Raw genomic sequence first — 19,658 nt, forward strand, 5'->3', positions numbered from 1 at the left:
CAGTATGGTATGTAATCTATGGTACGGTATGGTAAGTAATCTATGGTACAGTATGGTATGTAATCTATGGTACGGTATGGTATGTAATCTATGGTACAGTATGGTATGTAATCTATGGTACGGTATGGTATGTAATCTATGGTACGAACCTGTCTTTGGGAACAGGGTTGACCTTGCAGGCCTCCAACAGGAAACGCACCACCTCTCCATGTCCTGGACACACACACACACACACACAGTTAGCCACAGACTAACACGGACACACAACAGGACAAACTACAAAACCTACCGTGACTAATAATGATAATAATAATGATAATAATAATCATCATATTTGACCTTCTGCTGCTGCTACATGGAGAGCTGTTCTGGAGTCATAATCCCTTTGTTCCATGTCCATGGAAGACAACGCAAACCTACACACACACACACACACACACACACACACACACACACTCACTTTAACCATTTATTTATGTCCACATAAAGGATAATACATACAGGGACACAAATATTATAGGTGCAGTAGGGTTACATTCACAAAATCATGGCATATGTTTTCATGATACAATAGGCATGTCACTCAGTACTCTACGGGTATAAGTAACAGCGTCTCCGCCATATATGGCGACTGCCAATTATAGCAGAGATAGCACAATACTTTGCCAGCCTTTTTGCCTCCTTTTTGGGCATCCTAAGTTGTTGAAGCCCTCTAACAACTAGTCAGTGGGTATGTCCCAGGCTGCCGAATATAAGAACAAATAGTCTGCACCTATAACCTAGCTCTGAGATGGTATGTAGGAGTGGTTGGTATTTAATGACCTTGGTCATAAAGGCCTCCTCTAGACTAAGGTCAAAGGTGCATGCTATCTCTAACACAGACACTTCCCTGGACTCTTCATTCACCACAACAACATCTGGTGTATTAGCTGTCAAAGATGTAAAGATGTCTGGGTTATCACAGAGATGGAACATGGATGAAATGACACGGGAATGTTTGTACACACACACACACACACACACACACACACACACACACACACACACACACACACACACACACACACACACACACACACACACACACACACACACACACACACACACACACACACACACACACACACACACACACAGGGGATCGATCATACTAGAGAGAAATATTCTGTGACTACTTGAAAAGGTAAGAAAATCGCAAAATCCTGGCAGTGTGGGCTTTTTGGGCCATTTAGTGAATGGCAGTGAATGAGTTAATAAGACATTCTTGAACACAAACAATAGTAGATGGAGGAGGCGATGCTTCCTGTACCTGTGATCTGTATCCTGAAACAATTGTTGAGTTTTACCAAGTTTGTGCATCTACTAGATGTAGATGCAATTATCACAAACACTGAACAGAATTTGGTGAGAGAGACGTGTTGCTGTATTTAATCTGTACAATGAACCTAGAAATTCTCTCTGAGCAACATGCTATCTAAACCGCATTACAATGAACCTAGAATCTGTCTGAGCAACATGCTATCTAAACAGCATTGTTAAGTGTTAAACAATGCTGTTAAACACTGCTATAACACTGAAGTATGGTCATTTGAAGTGTTAAACACTGCTATAACCAGGGGTGCACATAACTGGTGCGCAGGTGTGCATGCGCACCCAAAATAAATAATGCGCGGCACATCAGACGACGCAAGGCGCTTTTGCATACCAACAGCTGGGACAGGAATTTCCAAGCTTTTATTTTTTAGCAAAACTAGAGGCTAGGAATTTACTTCCTGAAGCCACACTCACACAATCATGCTAAAGCACGCGTCGGCCCCATGTACAGCCATTAGGCGCAGGGGGAGGGGACGCATGCTGCACGTGATTGTGTGAGTGTTGCCTCGCATCCTGACACACAGACACGCAAAATATGCCGTGAACGTCCCAATCTGACGGATAAAAGCAGCACAGCACAGGGCACAAACCTTGGGGGGTTCACCAAACGGCGTGAAAAAACAGTGGACCGTGGAAGTCTGTGGTACCACCCACCAAGTTTGAAGCATTTAGCATACTGGGAGCTGGAGTTCCTCGTCTGCCGCACTCTAGATTCGAAAGTTGGCTTAAACCACCCAAACTTTGAACTGTGATTACGGAGACGTATTTGAATACCGGTTGAACCATGATAAAGTCCCTGTTAGTGTGGGCTGTGTCACGTTTCTGCGTAACAGTATGCCAGAGTAATGTGGCTCCAAAGTGAGGTGTTTTCTGATTTTTCTGGAAAAATAAGTCAAGGTTTTTTTTCCAAGTTCTTTGTTGCGTATTACGTCGCCTTGGTAACGGTGAGAAATTTAAGGATATTAAATATTATTAAGTATGGGGGATTATGGCGCCCTCCCCCCTGTCAGATGATAAGGAGCGGCCTGCTCACTCCTAATGCATTGAAGGATGCATGAGCTCAGTTCGGGGCTCTCCCTAGGCTGGCAGAGGGAGAGTAGTTCCCAGGATTACGAGCTTAGGCAATTGGCACTGGGTGAAAAAAATGGTTACAAAATCGTGGGATAAAAAAAAAGTATGGCGGATTACAAGACGTGTTTTGCCTTTGGCATGGCAGGCACATATCTAATAATAATCAAGTATAAATGAACTCCTTCCTCACCTCCTCAGTGCAGACAGGTATAAATTAACTCTTTCCTCACCTCCTCAGTGCACTGAGGAGGTGAGGAAAGAGTTCATTTATACCTGTCTGCATGCAGACAGGTATAAATGAACTCTTTCCTCACCTCAGTGCAGACAGGTATAAATTAACTCCTTCCTCACCTCCTCAGTGCAGACAGGTATGAATTAACTCTTTCCTCACCTCCTCAGTGCAGACGTGTCTCCAGTATAAGCAGCAAAGAGCAGGTTGATCACAGATTTCACCTGCAGGAAAACACAAACACAGACATTCTCAATCAATCCCTGAGTCACAGACTCTGTGCTCCTCAAGAGGCAGCCTATGAGTCCGAAGGTCACTGGTCCGATCCCTGTCCCCGACAATGTGTTGAGGTGATCATGATTTGGCATTCTTAGGTTTACACAATCATAGTGTTTCTTGAGGTTAGGGGTAGGCATAGTTCTTCATAGTTTAGATAAATATTTAAATATCTTCTAGTCCAGTTGTCAATTAGCCTCACCTGCTGTGTGTGTGTGTGTGTGTGTGTGTGTGTGTGTGTGTGTGTGTGTGTGTGTGTGTGTGTGTGTGTGTGTGTGTGTGTGTGTGTGTTACCCTCTGGTCCCCTCCCTCTCTTCGGGGGTCGTGTTTCTTGGCAAAGTGTCTCAGGTTGTCGTAGTTGTGAAAGTTGAACAGCTCCACCAGGTCCTGAAAGATACATATTAATATTCAATACTTTATTATACTGTACTTTAACTCATTGACTGCCAACTGCCAATGACGTGTTTTGACGTATGTCAATCCAACGACAATGACTTATTTTTACGCATGTCGCGTGTTTTGATGCTAGATGGCGCTCTTCGCTAACCTATGAGTCCCCATTTGACTCCCAGTGAAGGAGGAAATCACGTGATCGCAAAAAGAAAAACATGCAGCCACATTCACTCCCATTCTAATGGATTTGGAAAAATGCCCTTTTCTCTGCTTTCTGTTGCTTTTTGGCGATGGAACAGATTATCACAACGGCACGCTTCCCCCCCCTCGTCTTTTAAAGTGATCGGTGGATGGATCGTCTTTTAACCCATTAAGACCTGGAACGCATCCGTGTCACTTTTTGATTTGAGCTAAAAAGCATTATTTTACACTTTGGCTATTTAAAAATAGCAGATCATAATAGAAGCTCATAGCGCGGCACAGAGTGCCGCGCTATGAGCTTGTAGATCTGCTATTTTTGAAAAATCGTGAAAATGTGTGTGCAAATCTTTGAATAAATATATTTTAAACGCGAACATTTTTAACTCAAATCTTTGCTTCTGGGACCCTCTGGGACAAAATATTTTGAGATGGGGTCCGCGGCCAAATATATATAATTTTGGGGGTCCTTGACATGAAAAGGTTTGAGCAGTTTTTCAAAGGTTAGTGAAAACGCTCGGAATCGCTGGCAAATTATGCATTCATCTATTCACGCCTTTGACTACTGTAACTCCCTATATTCCTGTCTTTCTAACAAATCAATTCAACTGGTTCAGAATGCTGCCGCCCGGGTCCTGACCGGCACTAGAAAGTATGGTCATATTTCACCAATTCTAGCATCCCTACATTGAATCCTAATCACTTTCAGAATTGATTTTAAAATTGTATTAATTACCTTTAACCTATTAAGACCTGAAGCTGATTCTACAAATGTCTTCTAAATCCAAACAGTTTTCAGAAAATTCGTAGTGGTGTTCAAACATTTTCATGTCAAGGACCCTCAAAATGTTATGTATTTGGCCGTGGACCCCCATCTCAAAATATTTTGTTCCAGGGACCCCCCAGAAGTAAAGATTTGAGTTAAAAATTATAGCTTTAAAACAATATATATCCAAATATTTGCACACATTTTCAAGATTTTACAAAAATAGCAGATCTACAAGCTCGTAGCGAGGCACTCGGTGCCGCGCTATGAGCTTGTAGATCTGCTATTTTTGAATAGCCAAAGTGTAAAATAATGTTTTTTTTTTAGCTCAAATCAAAAAGTGACACAGATAAGTTCCAGGTCTTAATGGTTTAAGGCCATCTCTGGTCTGGCCCCTTCGTACATCTCCGACCTACTCGAGCCATATAAACCAGAGCGCAATTTCTGAGGTCCTCAGACAAAGCTCTACTCGAAATCCCATTCTCCCATAAAAAAAAAGGTGATCGAGCCTTCGCTTTTAGAGCCCCGACTCTCTGGAATGCCCTCCCCTTAGAGATCAGGCTTGCAGGGTCTGTGCCCCGGTTCAAATCCCTCCTGAAAACTCACTTATATAGAGGCGCTTGTATTCCCTAAATGCTGTTACCCATTGTGTCCTACTGTACTGCTGCATAATTTCTTTCTTTTTTTTTTGCTTTTAACACATTGAATGCCAGTCGCGTAGATCTACGCGAACCTATTTAAAGCCGCAGCGTGCCAGTCGTGTAGATCTACGCGAACCGCCGATTCCCATTGAAATTGCCCCAGGTGCACTTTCCGATTTTTTTTTATCCATTTCCGTTTCCGGTTTCCGGTCGGAAACAGAATTATTCGGGTTCCGTTTTTTTTCGATCGTATCCGCTTCCTGTCTGGGATCCTGTTTAAAACTCGATTTTCTCGGTTGTTGTTTTTCTCCTCGCTGATCACTGTTTAGCGTTGATCTGCTGTATCTTCAAGATGGCGGCACGGATTTGGAAACTGTTTTCGCTGGCCGTTTCTCACAGATCCGCTGTGTGTTTAGAACCAAATGAACGCGCACTTTTAACTTATTTAGCGAGGTCTGTGGCGACATGAAAAAAACAAAAAAACAACAATAAAACGCTGGCACTGGTGAGTACATTATGAGATTAAACTCTGGCATGGAATGTGTTAATGTTTTCATATTTTGTATTTATTTTTTTGTGCTCTTCTACTGTATGGTGTATTTTATCTCTGTGAAGCACTTTGGTAACTTTGTTTCGAAAGGTGCTGTATAAATAAAGCTTTTTTATTATAGTAATCATTACTATAGAGTGTTTGTTCATTAACAGTGTTAAATAGATCTATATTGTGGTAAAAATCATTGCATTCTGCCGTTTGCTTTGAGTTTGAATTAAAGCACTTTATAAAGCTGGTGTGTGTGTGTGTGTGTGTGTGTGTGTGTGTGTGTGTATTGCGTACCGTACAGAAGTGTATTCCTCTCACGCTGTTCCCCAGTTTGTCCAGCGGGGGGCTCCAACACATTATGCCCATCACGTTGGGCACAACCAGCAGGATGCCCCCTGACACCCCCGACTTAGCTGGCAAACCCACCTGTAACAGACACACATTACACACACACACACACACACACACACGCACACGCACACACACACGCACAACAATGTAGGCATTTAGTCAACAAGACGCTCTTCATCCAGAGTGGCTTACAATAAACAAGGTAAACACATATAATACAGAGAGACAGTGTAGTGTCTCAGTAAACTATAGGATCATAGAATACAGAGAGACAGTGTAGTGTCTCAGTAAACTATAGGATCATAAAATACAGAGAGACAGTGTAGTGTCTCAGTAAACTATAGGATCATAGAATACAGAGAGACAAAGTAGTGTCTCAGTAAACTATAGGATCATAGAACACAGAGAGACAGTGTAGTGTCTCAGTAAACTATAGGATCATGGAATACAGAGCGACAGTGTAGTGTCTCAGTAAACTATAGGATCATAGAATACAGAGACAGTGTAGTGTCTCAGTAAACTATAGGATCATAGAATACAGAGAGACAGTGTAGTGTCTCAGTAAACTATGGGATCATATAATACAGAGATACAGTGTAGTGTCTCAGTAAACTATGGGATCATAGAATACAGAGAGACAGTGTAGTGTCTCAGTAAACTATAGGATCATAGAATACATAGAGAAAGTATAGTGTCTCAGTAAACTATAGGATCATAGAATGCAGAGAGACAGTGTAGTGTCTCAGTAAACTATAGGATCATAGAATACAGAGAGACAGTGTAGTGTCTCAGTAAACTATAGGATCATAGAATACAGAGAGACAGTGTAGTGTCTCAGTAAACTATAGGATCATAGAACACAGAGAGACAGTGTAGTGTCTCAGTAAACTATAGGATCATGGAATACAGAGCGACAGTGTAGTGTCTCAGTAAACTATAGGATCATAGAATACAGAGACAGTGTAGTGTCTCAGTAAACTATAGGATCATAGAATACAGAGAGACAGTGTAGTGTCTCAGTAAACTATGGGATCATATAATACAGAGATACAGTGTAGTGTCTCAGTAAACTATGGGATCATAGAATACAGAGAGACAGTGTAGTGTCTCAGTAAACTATAGGATCATAGAATACATAGAGAAAGTATAGTGTCTCAGTAAACTATAGGATCATAGAATGCAGAGAGACAGTGTAGTGTCTCAGTAAACTATAGGATCATAGAATACAGAGAGACAGTGTAGTGTCTCAGTAAACTATAGGATCATAGAATACAGAGAGACAGTGTAGTGTCTCAGTAAACTATAGGATAATAGAATACAGAGAGACAGTGTAGTGTCTTAGTAAACTATAGGATCATAGAATACAGAGAGACAGTGTAGTGTCTCAGTAAACTATAGGATCATAGAATACAGAGACAGTGTAGTGTCTCAGTAAACTATAGGATCATAGAATACAGAGACAGTGTAGTGTCTCAGTAAACTATAGGATCATAGAATTGTAATGGCAGTCTGACGATTCTAAGATAGTTAGGTAGATGCTGGTGGCAGACTAGTTAGCTCCCCTGCTGAGAGAACAGCTGCAACGGTGACAGGGATCTGTCACCTGTCAACAGAATGTCATGTGTCTATTATAGTGTTTCCTCTGAGTTTTGTTGAAATGGCCTTTTAAGGTGTTTAGTGTGATGTCCTATTTTATCCCTTGTGCCCATATAAGGACATGTGTTACCACTGAATTGAAAGTCTATTTTCCCCCTCTTGACTTGTATAAAAGAGGGTAGCAAACTGAATGGAGGGGCTGGTCTACATACATTGCTGTGTAGGGACAGACGGGGATCTCCTGAAATAAATGGTGATTGTGTCTTAACACTTCTCGAACCTCTGCTTTATTATTGGGTAATTGATACTTAATATAAGTTATCAATTTATCTATAACAGAATACAGAGAGACAGTGTAGTGTCTCAGTAAACTATAGGATCATAGAATACAGAGACAGTGTAGTGTCTCAGTAAACTATAGGATCATAGAATACAGAGAGACAGTGTAGTGTCTTCGTAAACTATAGGATCATAGAATACAAAGAGACAGTGTAGTGTCTCAGTAAACTATAGGATCATAGAATACAGAGACAGTGTAGTGTCTCAGTAAACTAGGATCACAGGTAAACAATGAACCTAGCATCAGTCTAAACTATATAAATTATATTTGAACCTTTGCATAAGTCTGCATGGTCGTCATGGCTACGGGGTGATGTTATACAACATTCATTAACATTACATTTGCATCTGACCTTTTTAACATTAAAATATTAATATTAATAATAAGTGGGCTGTAAACGTGAATCCCAAGATTGTTATATTTCTATACAATTTGGTGTTTTTGTTTCATTGTGTGCTGATGGCAAACTTCCAAGTATCTAATATAAGTATTTGATTTAGATTTTTTTATTTGAAAAATCAAAAACATTTACACAAGCTAGTGGAAGATCATTCAAAATACAAGTATTACAGTAGTTGCGAACGCGGAAGGACCAAGTGGAGCTTACTATGTAACCGTGCTCGGGTTGTGTGTGTGTCTGTGTGCAGCCGCCAGAGTGCGCCAGAGTGCAGGAATTTAGACAATGCTCTGATTAAAATGCACAACAGCCTGCAACACACACACACACACACACACACACACACACACACACACACACACACACACACACACACACACACACACACACACACACACACACACACACACACACACACACACACACACACACACACACACACACACACACACACACACACACACACACACACACGATGTCAATGTTCTCTCCCCATCACGGTGAAATAACACAGATTACAAGTCCGTAAATACACAATAGTTTCGAGCTGCGATCGCTTCCAGCGTTCGCGCGTCTTACTTGTAATAATAGAGTATTAATACTCACATGGAAGGCGAACTGCTCAGAGAAGTCATACATTCCACAGTAATATAGTAATAGTAATATATTACTAGTAATAGAGTAATAATACTCACATGGAAGGCGAACTGCCCAGAGAAGTCATACATTCCACAGGAATGCATTAAACTCAAGGTGTCTCGCACGGCCTCAGGACTCAGCACACGCTCTCCTGTGATTGGACAGAATCCACCGTTTGCCAGAGTGGCGGCCATGACACTGGCGCTCTCACAGGTCACCTCAATGGAACACAGCTACCGCGCGCACACACACACGCACACACGCACACACGCACACGCACACGCGCACACACACACACACACACACACACACATTATTTTATTTGGATCTGCACAAAAAGCGCAATACATGATAGATCCAAACATTGATCACAGGGTTACATTATAAGGTCAAACCAGATACAACTGCTGCACATGCTTAACACACAGAGGAAAAAAGATAACACATTGATGACATATATATATATATACAGATACAGAAATTCGACAGATATTTTTTATTTATATATTTTTTTGCCACAAGGATAAATGAAACATCGCCTTCTCCAGATAGACAGACTGCCCATAATAGCTGAGACAGAACAGTATTTAGCCAACTTTTTTGCATTTGTCTTTTGCAATCCTCCTAATTGCAGGCCGCGGAGCACAAGTTTGTGAACTTGGCCCAGACTCCCAAACACAAGGACAATAAGTTGACAGTTATATCCCAAGGCCATAATACGTTCCACCAAAGGCTGTTTGGATGTAAAACAAATGTCCATATACAAATGAAATGGGCAGCCTATTTCGAAGATAGTAAAGTTTTTTTTTTCATTTCATTAATGAACATATCATGATACAGGTGATGGTATTTCTGCTGGGCATTACTGCCTGACGCACCTCCAACAGTGCCTTTTGAGCAGATATTGAGCAAATACCAAATACCTTGAGCAGGTATTTGGAATATGTTGCAGTGAATTGATATGTGTGTCATTGTGATCAAACCAGTCTAGTTTTACAGTGCTGTGTCTATACATTTTTGTTGTCCTTTCCTGTACTTCTCTGATCTTGTCTGAGACCAGATCCACCAGACGGTCATGTCTGGCAATGTACAGTCCTTTATAGTGACTGCAGACATTTAAGATGTGTGTCAATGTACAGTCCTTTATAGTGGCTGCAGACATTTAAGATGTGTGTCAATGTACAGTACTTTATAGTGACTGCAGACATTTAAGATGTGTGTCAATGTACAGTCCTTTATAGTGACTGCAGACATTTAAGATGTGTGTCAATGTACAGTCCTTTATAGTGGCTGCAGACATTTAAGATGTGTGCGACTGTCTCTTTGTCATATTATGGTACTGGGTGTAGGATACAGTGTGGGTCATGTTCTGATGGGTACCTGGGGTCTATTCCACGAAACCTGGATTAGGGATAAACCGGGTTTAATCGGCTATCCTGGCTTAAATTATCCAGGAATTGGTTTCACGAAAGCTGAGTTAGCTCGGCAGATGAACTTAGCCAGTAAACCTGGATATGTTTATCCATGATCCGGTTTCACGAAAGAAAATTGAAGCAATCCTGCCTTAGTTACCATGGCAATTTAGCTGTGAAGTTAGCCTGGTCCGGACCAGGCTAACAGCCAAGCTTTATTAATCCAGTGCCTTGTTCTTCAAGTTTTGTGAAATAGCTGTTAGTCCAATGACTCCAATCATAAACCAATGAGTTTTTCCACACTTATTCAATTCTTATGCGAAAATCGAAGATCTACAAGCCCGAAATGTTTTTGTCTTATGGCGGCCGGGGGTCCCCGGCCCCCCATGGACCCCCGCCCCCGTGGACCCCCGGACCCCCGTGTACCCCCGGCCCCCTGTGTACCTCCGGACCCCCGTGGACCCCCATGGACCTCCGGACCCCCGTGGACCCCCGCCCCCGTGGACCCCCGTATACCCCGGACCTCTGTTGGGGGTCAACGGGGGTCCGGGAGTACACGGGGGGCCGGGTACTCCCAGACCCCCGTTGACCCCCGGCCCCCCGTTGACCCCCGTGGACCGGGGACCCCCGGCCGCCAAAAGGCAAGCTTTTCACTTGTAGATCTTCGATTTTAGAAATTAGAAATTAGAAAATTATTCTAAGAGTTTATAATTATAATTCCAACATTCACTTAAACTCCTTATATTTAAGCCTAACTGAATTATATATTTATGGATTTGTATATACATTAATTGCATATTTTTGGACAACTTGTGCATTTAATTTGTCGGCAATACTTTGCCACGCGTTCTCCCTGGATCTATATTTATTGCGGCCGTGTTTCCTTTCTTGCTTATTATAAATTTTACTTCCTTGTATGATTCCATGAGCTGCTGCAGTGCTGCTGTTCAGCCACAGAGAAGAACGCCGCTCTGGTTTTGGGCTCCATGATTGGTCAAGTTCAAGGATTCTGCTATCGACTTTCATGGTCTTTTATAGGAATATGTGAACTCACATTCAGCCTGGTTTAACGATCCTGGCTCGACAAACCTCTCCTTCTCAGCCAGGCTTGGCGTTCGTGGAACTGAATAAACCAGGCTGAACAGCGCAGGCTTGTCAAACCTGGATTTGCCTTTCAAACCAGGATAATTTAATTCCGCTTTCGTGGAATAGACCCCTGGTTGCCAAGTTAAACTTGGTCGGCAGCACTTGTAAACAAGCTTTAAATGGTGAAAATAAGAATGTCCTCACTAGGGCTGTGAATCGTCTGCTATCTCACGATTCGATTCGATTCCGATTCTTGGGGTCACAATTCCGATTTTTATTGATTTTTTCAAGACAAACGATTCTCGATTCAAAACGATTCTTGATTCAAAACATAGGATTTCAGGATCTACTCCAATCTGCTGGCATGAGAACAGAGTACATTTATGTAGCTTTTATAATTGTAAAGGTTTTATCAACTGATAATAATGTAAACACACAAAGGTAAATCCAAGAAAACTTTTTTTTCTTTTTTTTTTGAAAATCGATAAAAAAAAAAAGAGAATCGATTCTGAATTGTCCAACAGTAGAATCGCGATTCGTATTCGAATCGATTTTTTCCAACACCCCTAGTCCTCACCAATAGCATTATTTGAGAGGACAGAATAGGACAGTGAGTGGTTTGCAAAGGGACACGCACACGTCACAGCGGTGGATTCGAACCCTCAGACTCCCAGTGGAGTTTAAAGGGAGGTTTAAAGTAATTTAAAACGTTTTTGAATGAAGTTTATAATTCATTACAACAAGCAGCATCACTCATTACACATTATGGAAAGATGAAACCTGTAAAATAATCTGTGCATGTGCATGTGCGTGTGCGTGTGCGTGTGCGTGTGCGTGTGCGTGTGCATGTGCATGTGCATGTGTGGGCGTGAATGTAACCCTAACTGTAATATACTAGAGGTTCGGGCCGCTGCGCGGTCCTTCCGTCTAGTCGCTGCGCGGGGCTCTCGTCTAGTAGCCTGTAGACGTTCATTGCAACAGCGGTGCGCGGAGGCGAAAACGAAAGCGAAACGTTGTGTTGACGGAGAGAGCATGGTCGAGCGACCATCAGTTTGTATTGAGAGAGAGAGCATGAGGACCCGTATGAACGCAGACCCACAAACAGCTTGGAGCGGCAGACAGCCAAGCATGCGCGCGACTCTCTATTGTATATTAGGATTTGTGTCTTTATGCTCTCCTTTATGTGGACAGGAAATAGTGTGTGCGTGTGACGTGCGTGCGTGTTTGTGCGCGTGTGGTTGCGTGTGTGTGCGTGTGTGTGCGCGTGTGTGTGTGTGGTTGTGTGTGCGTATGTGTGTGTGTGTGCGTGTGTGTGTGAAATAGTGTGTGTGTGTGCATGTGACGTGTGTGCGTGCGTGCGTGTGGTTGCGCGTGTGTGTGTGCGCGCGCGCGTGTGTGTGTGTGGTTGCGTGTGCGTATGTGTGTGTGTGCGTGTGTGTGTGTGAAATAGTGTGTGCGTGTGCATGTGACGTGTGTGCGTGCGTGTGGTTGCGCGCGTGTGTGTGCGTGTGTGTGTGTGGTTGCGTGTGTGTGCGTGTGTGTGCGCGAGTGTGTGTGTGGTTGTGTGTGCGTATGTGTGCGTGCGTGCGTGTGCGTGCGTGCGTGCGTGCGTGCGTGCGTGCGTGCGTGCGTGCGTCTCACCTGAAAGTAGAAGTCCAGAATGGAGGTCATGTCTGTTCCTTCTGGGAAACACTGCAACACAGAAACATCTACAGTCAATCATGATAATAATAATAATAATAATGATAATGATAACTAGAGGTTTAGGACCTCTAGGTAGTTACCTTTAGTCCTTTAGTTTAGTTATTGTTTAGTAATTAATTAAGTAATTAATTATTGTTTAGTAATTCTATAGTTATTAGAATTATAAGGTATTATTGTTAGAAACAGAAGTGACAAAGTGAGGGCACTGACAATGTAGATGTCTTGCGTTGCAAGCTTTGAATGAGGAAGATATGCAGGAAGATAGAAGAAACTTTGAAAATAGCAGCAGAGAGAGAAAAGCTGGCTTTAGAAAAAATTTAACTAAACCTTGAAATCCTAAAATTGCAAGAGCTCAAGCCTCGTGGTTAGTCTTTCTCTGAAGTTGAATTGTAACCTTGCCTACACACTGCACTAATCTTTATGTTCAGTGAGTGATGTCACTCAATTTGCTTAATTGGCTTCATATGGGATCAACAACAGTAGGCCTATACTAGGCCCAATGTGTTACAATGCAGTGAGACTACAGTCATTATTAACACAATAACCGCCAAGGTATTAAACATTGTTTGTTATCCCCTTGTCAGCGTAATTACCTTCATCCGATGAATTTTGAAACGCCGTGGAGGCGACATTGTATTCCAAAAAAACAAAAAATGCGGAGGGAAGGGGTAAGAGGAGGGATCTGTGTATTCAGACGGACCACAACATTCCAACCGCGATAAGCCATTTTGGGGCTGGGGCTCGCTGAAAACAGTGGTTTTCAATGCAAAAAACAGCAACTGAGTTAAGTCAGGGCGAGCGGAAGTGACGTTTTTTGGAATGATCTCACATCCACATACTTCTTCTCTCATTGACGATGGATCATCCCAGATCTGTGTTACGGTGCCTAAAACAGCGTGCCTAATTTTTTTTATAGAACGCATTTATGCGAGTTGGTGGACAAGTGTGCTATTTAATAGAACGCATTTATGCGCGATTGGCAGGAAATTAGTTAATTCACTGACTAAGTTATACTTGAACATTTATTACAACATATATTTACAGATATAATGATTGTACATTGTTTGTATTTAATATCTGTGCAGTATATAGATCATATTAAATGATGTATACATTTGTAAATTATTGACATCAATATGAATATATTTTACGGACTAAATGTTCTTTAAATGTATGTCTCATTGACCTTAAATGTTTGGGTTGAAGTATTTGTAATGTAAAATTTGATTTTTTTACAAATCATTTGGAACATATAACTTTAAACAGAGTTGTAAATAAAAGGGTTACCTCACACGGGAGGGGTGCACACCGCTGCTCCGACGCCCCGCGGCTCCGACGCCCCGCGATTCCGACAGCCGTCCCTGGGCGCGGAGGTGGACCGGGGACCCCCGGAGGTCCCTGGCTCCAGAGGCTAGACCCTGGCCGGGCTCAGGCCTCTCCAGCCGGGGACCCCCGGGGAGGCCTCGACCCGGCCCAGGGAGCCTCGAAGCTGGGTACTCGCTCCAGTCCGGGGGACCCACGCCTCCGGGGGACACCCGGCTCTCCAGGCGGTCCCGTGGACCCACTCTTAAGCACCCCTCCACGGGCGTTAAGTTGAGTGACAGGCCGCGGCCAATGCACCGCAGGGACCTGGTGGTACAAACAGCGACGCACGCCCATGGGACTATTATGGACCCACTCCCGCGGACCCACTCTTAAGCACCCATCGGCGGGCGATAAGTCGGGGGGTCCCGCGGACTACGGACCGCAGGTACCTGGTGGTACAAACGCTGCCGCAATAGTTATCATGCCCATTAGCAGGGTCTTGTTTAATCGGTGAGGATTGTCTTCTTCCCTCTATGGTCTGAGCCGATTTCATTTCTCTTGGCTATGGTTTCGCTAGGTAGGGGACAGTGGGAATCTTGTTCGATTAACTCGGGCGCAGCCACTGCTGAGTTGCGGGACAGCCGGGGCGCCGGGCACGACCCACATAGATATATAGCTGCTTGCAGGTTCATGTCAAGTTCCCCCGCCCCCAACCCCATCAAGGTAACTTGCCTTGCAGGTCTACTATCTGAAACTATGTGGTCTACACCCATATAAGGTACTGTCCCGGCGTGGGCACTTGGCAGTGCCTACACGCCCAACTCACACAAGTCCGCAGCGCCCTTTAAGACAAGCATATGCTACTGGCAGGATCAACCAGGCAGGCCTCCTGTTCCACCGCGACAGCGCGCCCAGCTGAGGCGCATGCTGTGGGGTTGCCGGTCCGCGGAGACCGCCAAGTCCCCCGTGAGAGGAGCGGGAGCTCCCGGAGGCGCGCACTGTGTCGGTCGCCACCTCCTCCTTTGCCCCCTAGCTATGTCGCCGGCATGTTACGGGGGATCGGCGCCCGTGGCCCGTTACGCAGCTGTTTGGTCGGTCGCCGGAGTACGCGACACAAGCAGGGTTTGAGAACGGAGTCTCCGGAGCGCGCCTTCGCGCCCCCGCGGCATACGGATCTCCTCGCCGAGCCCCGTGATGGGGCTTGAGGTGAGGCCGACCGCGGGGGCCCTCGGGCGGTCCGTTGCAAGGCAACTAGGACAGACGGTGCGTCTCGGTCTCGCTAGGCCGGGGTCGGCCGCGGAGGAGTGCGGAGGACAGGCCACCAAGGCCTCTCCGCACGTGGTATCGGTCAGAAAACGTAGTGGGTTCCACGGCCCTTGCGCGCGGCGTGGTTCCTCGGAACACAGTGCGAGACTAGAGTGGCCACTGTGGTCGACGGCGGGCCCTGCATTCGGGCAGGCCTGCCGTCCGTCCCCAGCGTCCGAACGCTGGTCCATATATCCGGGCTGGGAAAAGTTGCAGAGACTCCCGGGAGAGAATTTCAAAGGAGGGGGCCATGGCAGAGCCCAGATCCTCGTGGGCTCCACGAGGACTTCCAGGGTGCCAGGCCGCCCTACCGCGTACGACCGGAGGCCTATCTCGGGCCTGCCGTCGCCCATCCTCGGCGTCCGCACGCCGGTTCCATATATCCGGGATGGGAAAAGTTGCAGAGACTCCCGGGAGAGAATTTCAAAGAAGGGGGCCACGGCAAAGCCCAGATCCTCCTGGGCCCGGCGAGGACCTCCAGGGCGCCCGTCAGCCCGGCCGTGCCCGACCGGAGGCCTCTCTCTTCCCATAAGCCCGATGGCAAGAGGCCTCCGATTTCATGGTTCTCTCCCCTCTCGCAGGGAGGGGGAAGAGGGACCCACGGCCACCACCACCGGGCGCCCCGCTCGGGCCACCCGGGCCGCCCCGAGATGGAGCCTCGCCCCGGGCTTCGCGACGGCCAAGCTCCATAGGTACGTTCTGGAGCGAGTCGGCGCCTCGCCCTGGAGACTTTTTCACAGGAGGGAGGCAGGGACGAGCCAGACGCCTCCTGGGCCGTGGGGAGGGGACAGGGAGGTACGACGCGGATATCCAGGAGGAGGGGGCCCGCGCCGCCACCCGAGACGGAGCCTCGCGTTGGGCATCGCGACGGCCAAGCTCCATAGGTACGTTCTGGAGCGAGTTGGCGTCTCGCCCGGGAGACTTTTTCAAAGGAGGGAGGCAGGCACGAGCCAGACGCCTCCTGGGCTACGGGCAGGTGACAGGGAGGTACGACGCGGAGATCCAGGACAAGGGGGCCCCTCGCGGCGCCGCCACTGCCCCGGGACCATGCCCCGGTTCCGGGCATGGTCCATAGCTATCCTCTGGCACAAGTGGCGACCTCTCCCCCCAAGCAACATTTCACGCAGGGGAGAGGCCTTGAGCCCAGAGCTTCGCGGGAGCTCTGGACTCTGAAGAAATCCTGGCTTTTTCCTAAACCTCCAGAATTTGGGGCCTCTCGCCGCCCCGCCGCCACCCCAGGAAGGCGCCTCTTCCTGGGCATGGCCCCTAGCTATCCTCTGGCACCAGTGGCCACTTTCCCCCCCCGCGAAATTTCACGCAGGGGAGAGGCCTTGAGCCCAGAGCTTCGTGGGAGCTCTGGACTCTGAAGAAATCCTGGCTTTTTCCGAAACCTCCAGGATTTGGGGCCTCTCGCCGCCCCGCCGCCACCCCAGGAAGAAGCCTCTTCCTGGGCATGGCCCCTAGCTATCCTCTGGCACCAGTGGCCACTTTCCCCCCACGCGAAATTTCACGCAGGGGAGAGGCCAGAGCCCCAGGCCTTACGGGGCCTGCAAACACAGTGCAATTTTCAATTTTTTCCCGGGTTTTTCGGCCGCAAATTTGCCCGGGCAGCCACCCAGGGACCCGGGGTGGCTGGGGGGACCGACGCGTGCGCACCCCCGGCCCGGATCCAACGAGCCCTCCGCCGACGCCGGGCGACCCACGGACTGGGAGGTACCGCCCGTTTTAGCCCGAAAAAGAGCAGATCGACAAGCCGAAAAAAATTGAGATTTTCAGCTGGGGGTCCTCCAGGGGACTCCGGGGACCTCTGGAGCCCATGCAGACACTTAGAAACAGTTTCGATTTTTTTTGAGAACCAGGATTTTGGGCCTCGCTGAACCCATCGCTACCCCAGGAAGGTGCCTCTTCCTGGGCATGGTCCCTACCTATGAGATGGCACCAGTCGGCCCTTCTCCCTGGCTCTCCCCTTCACACAGGGGAAGGGCCAGGGAGCCCAGTGCCTGACGGCACAGTGCCCGGTGCACACTCGCCCGCTCTACCCGCCCCGGGAGCCACCGTCCCTTGGTAGGAGGTGGTCCATGGACCCTGATGGGAACCAGGGACCGGGGACGGCACCGCCTTGTGGACGCCGGCGGTATTGCGCCCCACGACAACAGGCTCTTACAGGCTTGTGGATCTGCTCTTTTTCCAGCCTTTTTTAGTCCGGATTCCGGCTTTCGGACCCGCGGGGCGTCGGAGCAGCGCCGTGTAACCCACGGGAGACATGAAAGATGTCTCTACACCACTCTGGTGCATTGTCCAATAACCCAAAACAAGGAGGCTTGCACTAAGAAATAAAAGTCAATTGTTTTCCATGTCAATTTTGCATGGACCCTGTGAAGTAACGCAGGGCAACGCATACTTGGAGACTCAGCGGAAGCGCATCGTTCAAGTCGCTGTTGTGCTGTAGGTCTGCTGCTAGCATGTCTGTTATTTTCATAATGCCGACTCTCTTAAAACGGAGTCTGGCAAAAATGGCAAAATCATCATAAATGTCCAGTGGGTGTAATCTTCTCGCACAATGCGTTGCTGAGGATGGGGTTGTTCGTTGTATTCAGTTAATTTGTCGATAAAATCAATACGGTCTGCCATGTTAATAGTTACTCCTAGGACTTAGTGCTGCCAAAAGGTGGTGTAAATATTTAGTTATTACTTAGAGATACGTTATAACTAATTTGTGGGGTGCAACAGCTTACATTTTAGTAATGCGTAAGTCTTGACTTAAAAGCCATTTAACAAATTGAGTGCCAGAAAAGTAGTTCTACGTCTTTTCAAATATATATATATATATTTTTAATTCCACAAGACGGCGCTCTAACACAACTTGACTGTTAGAAGGAATCGACGGATGTGACGTCATCCCCAAAAAAGTCACCTCCATCCATTCCTATATTAGGATTTGTGGAAAAACACTTCTAGATCTGATTCTTTTTTTTGTGGTGAAAACCAGCCATTTTCAACGGGCGATAGCATCAAAATGGCCGGTCGTGGTAGAAATGTTTTTGTTCCAGTGGATAGACGGGACCCTCCCCCACCCCCCGGAAACTTTTAGTTTACATCTGTGTGCACGTCACCCATTGATCCTCTAGTATCTTAAAGACCAGACCCATTGATCCTCTGAGTATCTTAAAGACCAGACCCATTGATCCTCTAGTATCTTAAAGACCAGACCTATTGATCCTCTAGTATCTTAAAGACCAGACCCATTGATCCTCTGAGTATCTTAAAGACCAGACCCACTGATCCTCTGAGTATCTTAAAGACCAGATCCATTGATCCTCTGAGTATCTTAACACATTGACCGCCGGGCCCGTAGTTCTACGGGCCGATAAATCCAACCGTTAAGCGCCGATCCCGTAGCCTACGGGCTAATGGTCTTTTTAGTGGTCCACGTTAGTTTACCCCCTCAGGCACATCATCACAAAATATCATCAATCTAGACCACATAGAAGTTGAAAAATCTCGTGATCCAATCACATGATCACATAAAACCTGTTATTACAAAGCACTAAAGCTGCATAATGTCCGCCAATCTGTTTGTTTCAAACCAAAAGTGTGATCGAGCGAGCAGCCTCTCTCTCTCTGCCTGGCTGCATCACAGCCCTCACTGACTGTGAGTGTGATCAGTGGGTGAGTGAGTGCAGGCGGGGCGAGCGTGCGCGCGCTTGGGGCGAGCGTGCGCACGCGTGGTCGTACGTGCACACTCGCGGGGGAGGGGATGAACTTCTCCTGACCTCCTGCCTAAACCTAATGTTTACACAGATATGTCGGTGAGATCTGAGGCAATACATCGTGCGCGTATGTGCACAGGCGCGCGGGCGACGACTTGTTCCACACACACACCACAGGCAGGACAGACTGTAAGCATTCCACGCGCACTTTACCCCAACAGCTTTGATGTGATCGTCCACCATTGTTGTTTATAAAACAAACAGGGTCCTGCGCAGGTGTGCTCGCGCGCGCACACACACGCACACACACACACACACAGAGAG

General features: G+C 46.5%; 1 protein-coding gene across 5 annotated transcripts in view; it reads right to left on the minus strand.

Annotated features, from left to right (window-relative positions):
* The window catches only part of LOC308073782 (glutaminase kidney isoform, mitochondrial-like), a 65,983-nt gene that overhangs the window by 3,037 nt on the left and 43,288 nt on the right, over positions 1-19,658 (minus strand). For all 5 annotated transcript variants that reach the window (XR_013932042.1, XR_013932043.1, XR_013932044.1 and 2 more), the window contains exons 11-17: positions 12,952-13,002; positions 8,869-9,045; positions 5,784-5,915; positions 3,245-3,337; positions 2,837-2,898; positions 340-416; positions 150-213 (exon numbers count right to left, since the gene is read on the minus strand). Coding sequence is in view for 2 of the 5 variants with exons in the window: in XM_080412924.1 (XP_080269050.1) it covers positions 150-213; positions 340-416; positions 2,837-2,898; positions 3,245-3,337; positions 5,784-5,915; positions 8,869-9,045; positions 12,952-13,002 (656 nt within the window). In the remaining 3 variants the exon portion in view is untranslated. The remainder of the gene's footprint in view (positions 1-149; positions 214-339; positions 417-2,836; positions 2,899-3,244; positions 3,338-5,783; positions 5,916-8,868; positions 9,046-12,951; positions 13,003-19,658) is intronic.

The sequence above is a fragment of the Gymnoscopelus braueri genome (assembly GCF_963280865.1).
Source record: "Gymnoscopelus braueri genome assembly, chromosome: 18".
In the NCBI taxonomy this organism is placed as follows: domain Eukaryota; kingdom Metazoa; phylum Chordata; class Actinopteri; order Myctophiformes; family Myctophidae; genus Gymnoscopelus; species Gymnoscopelus braueri.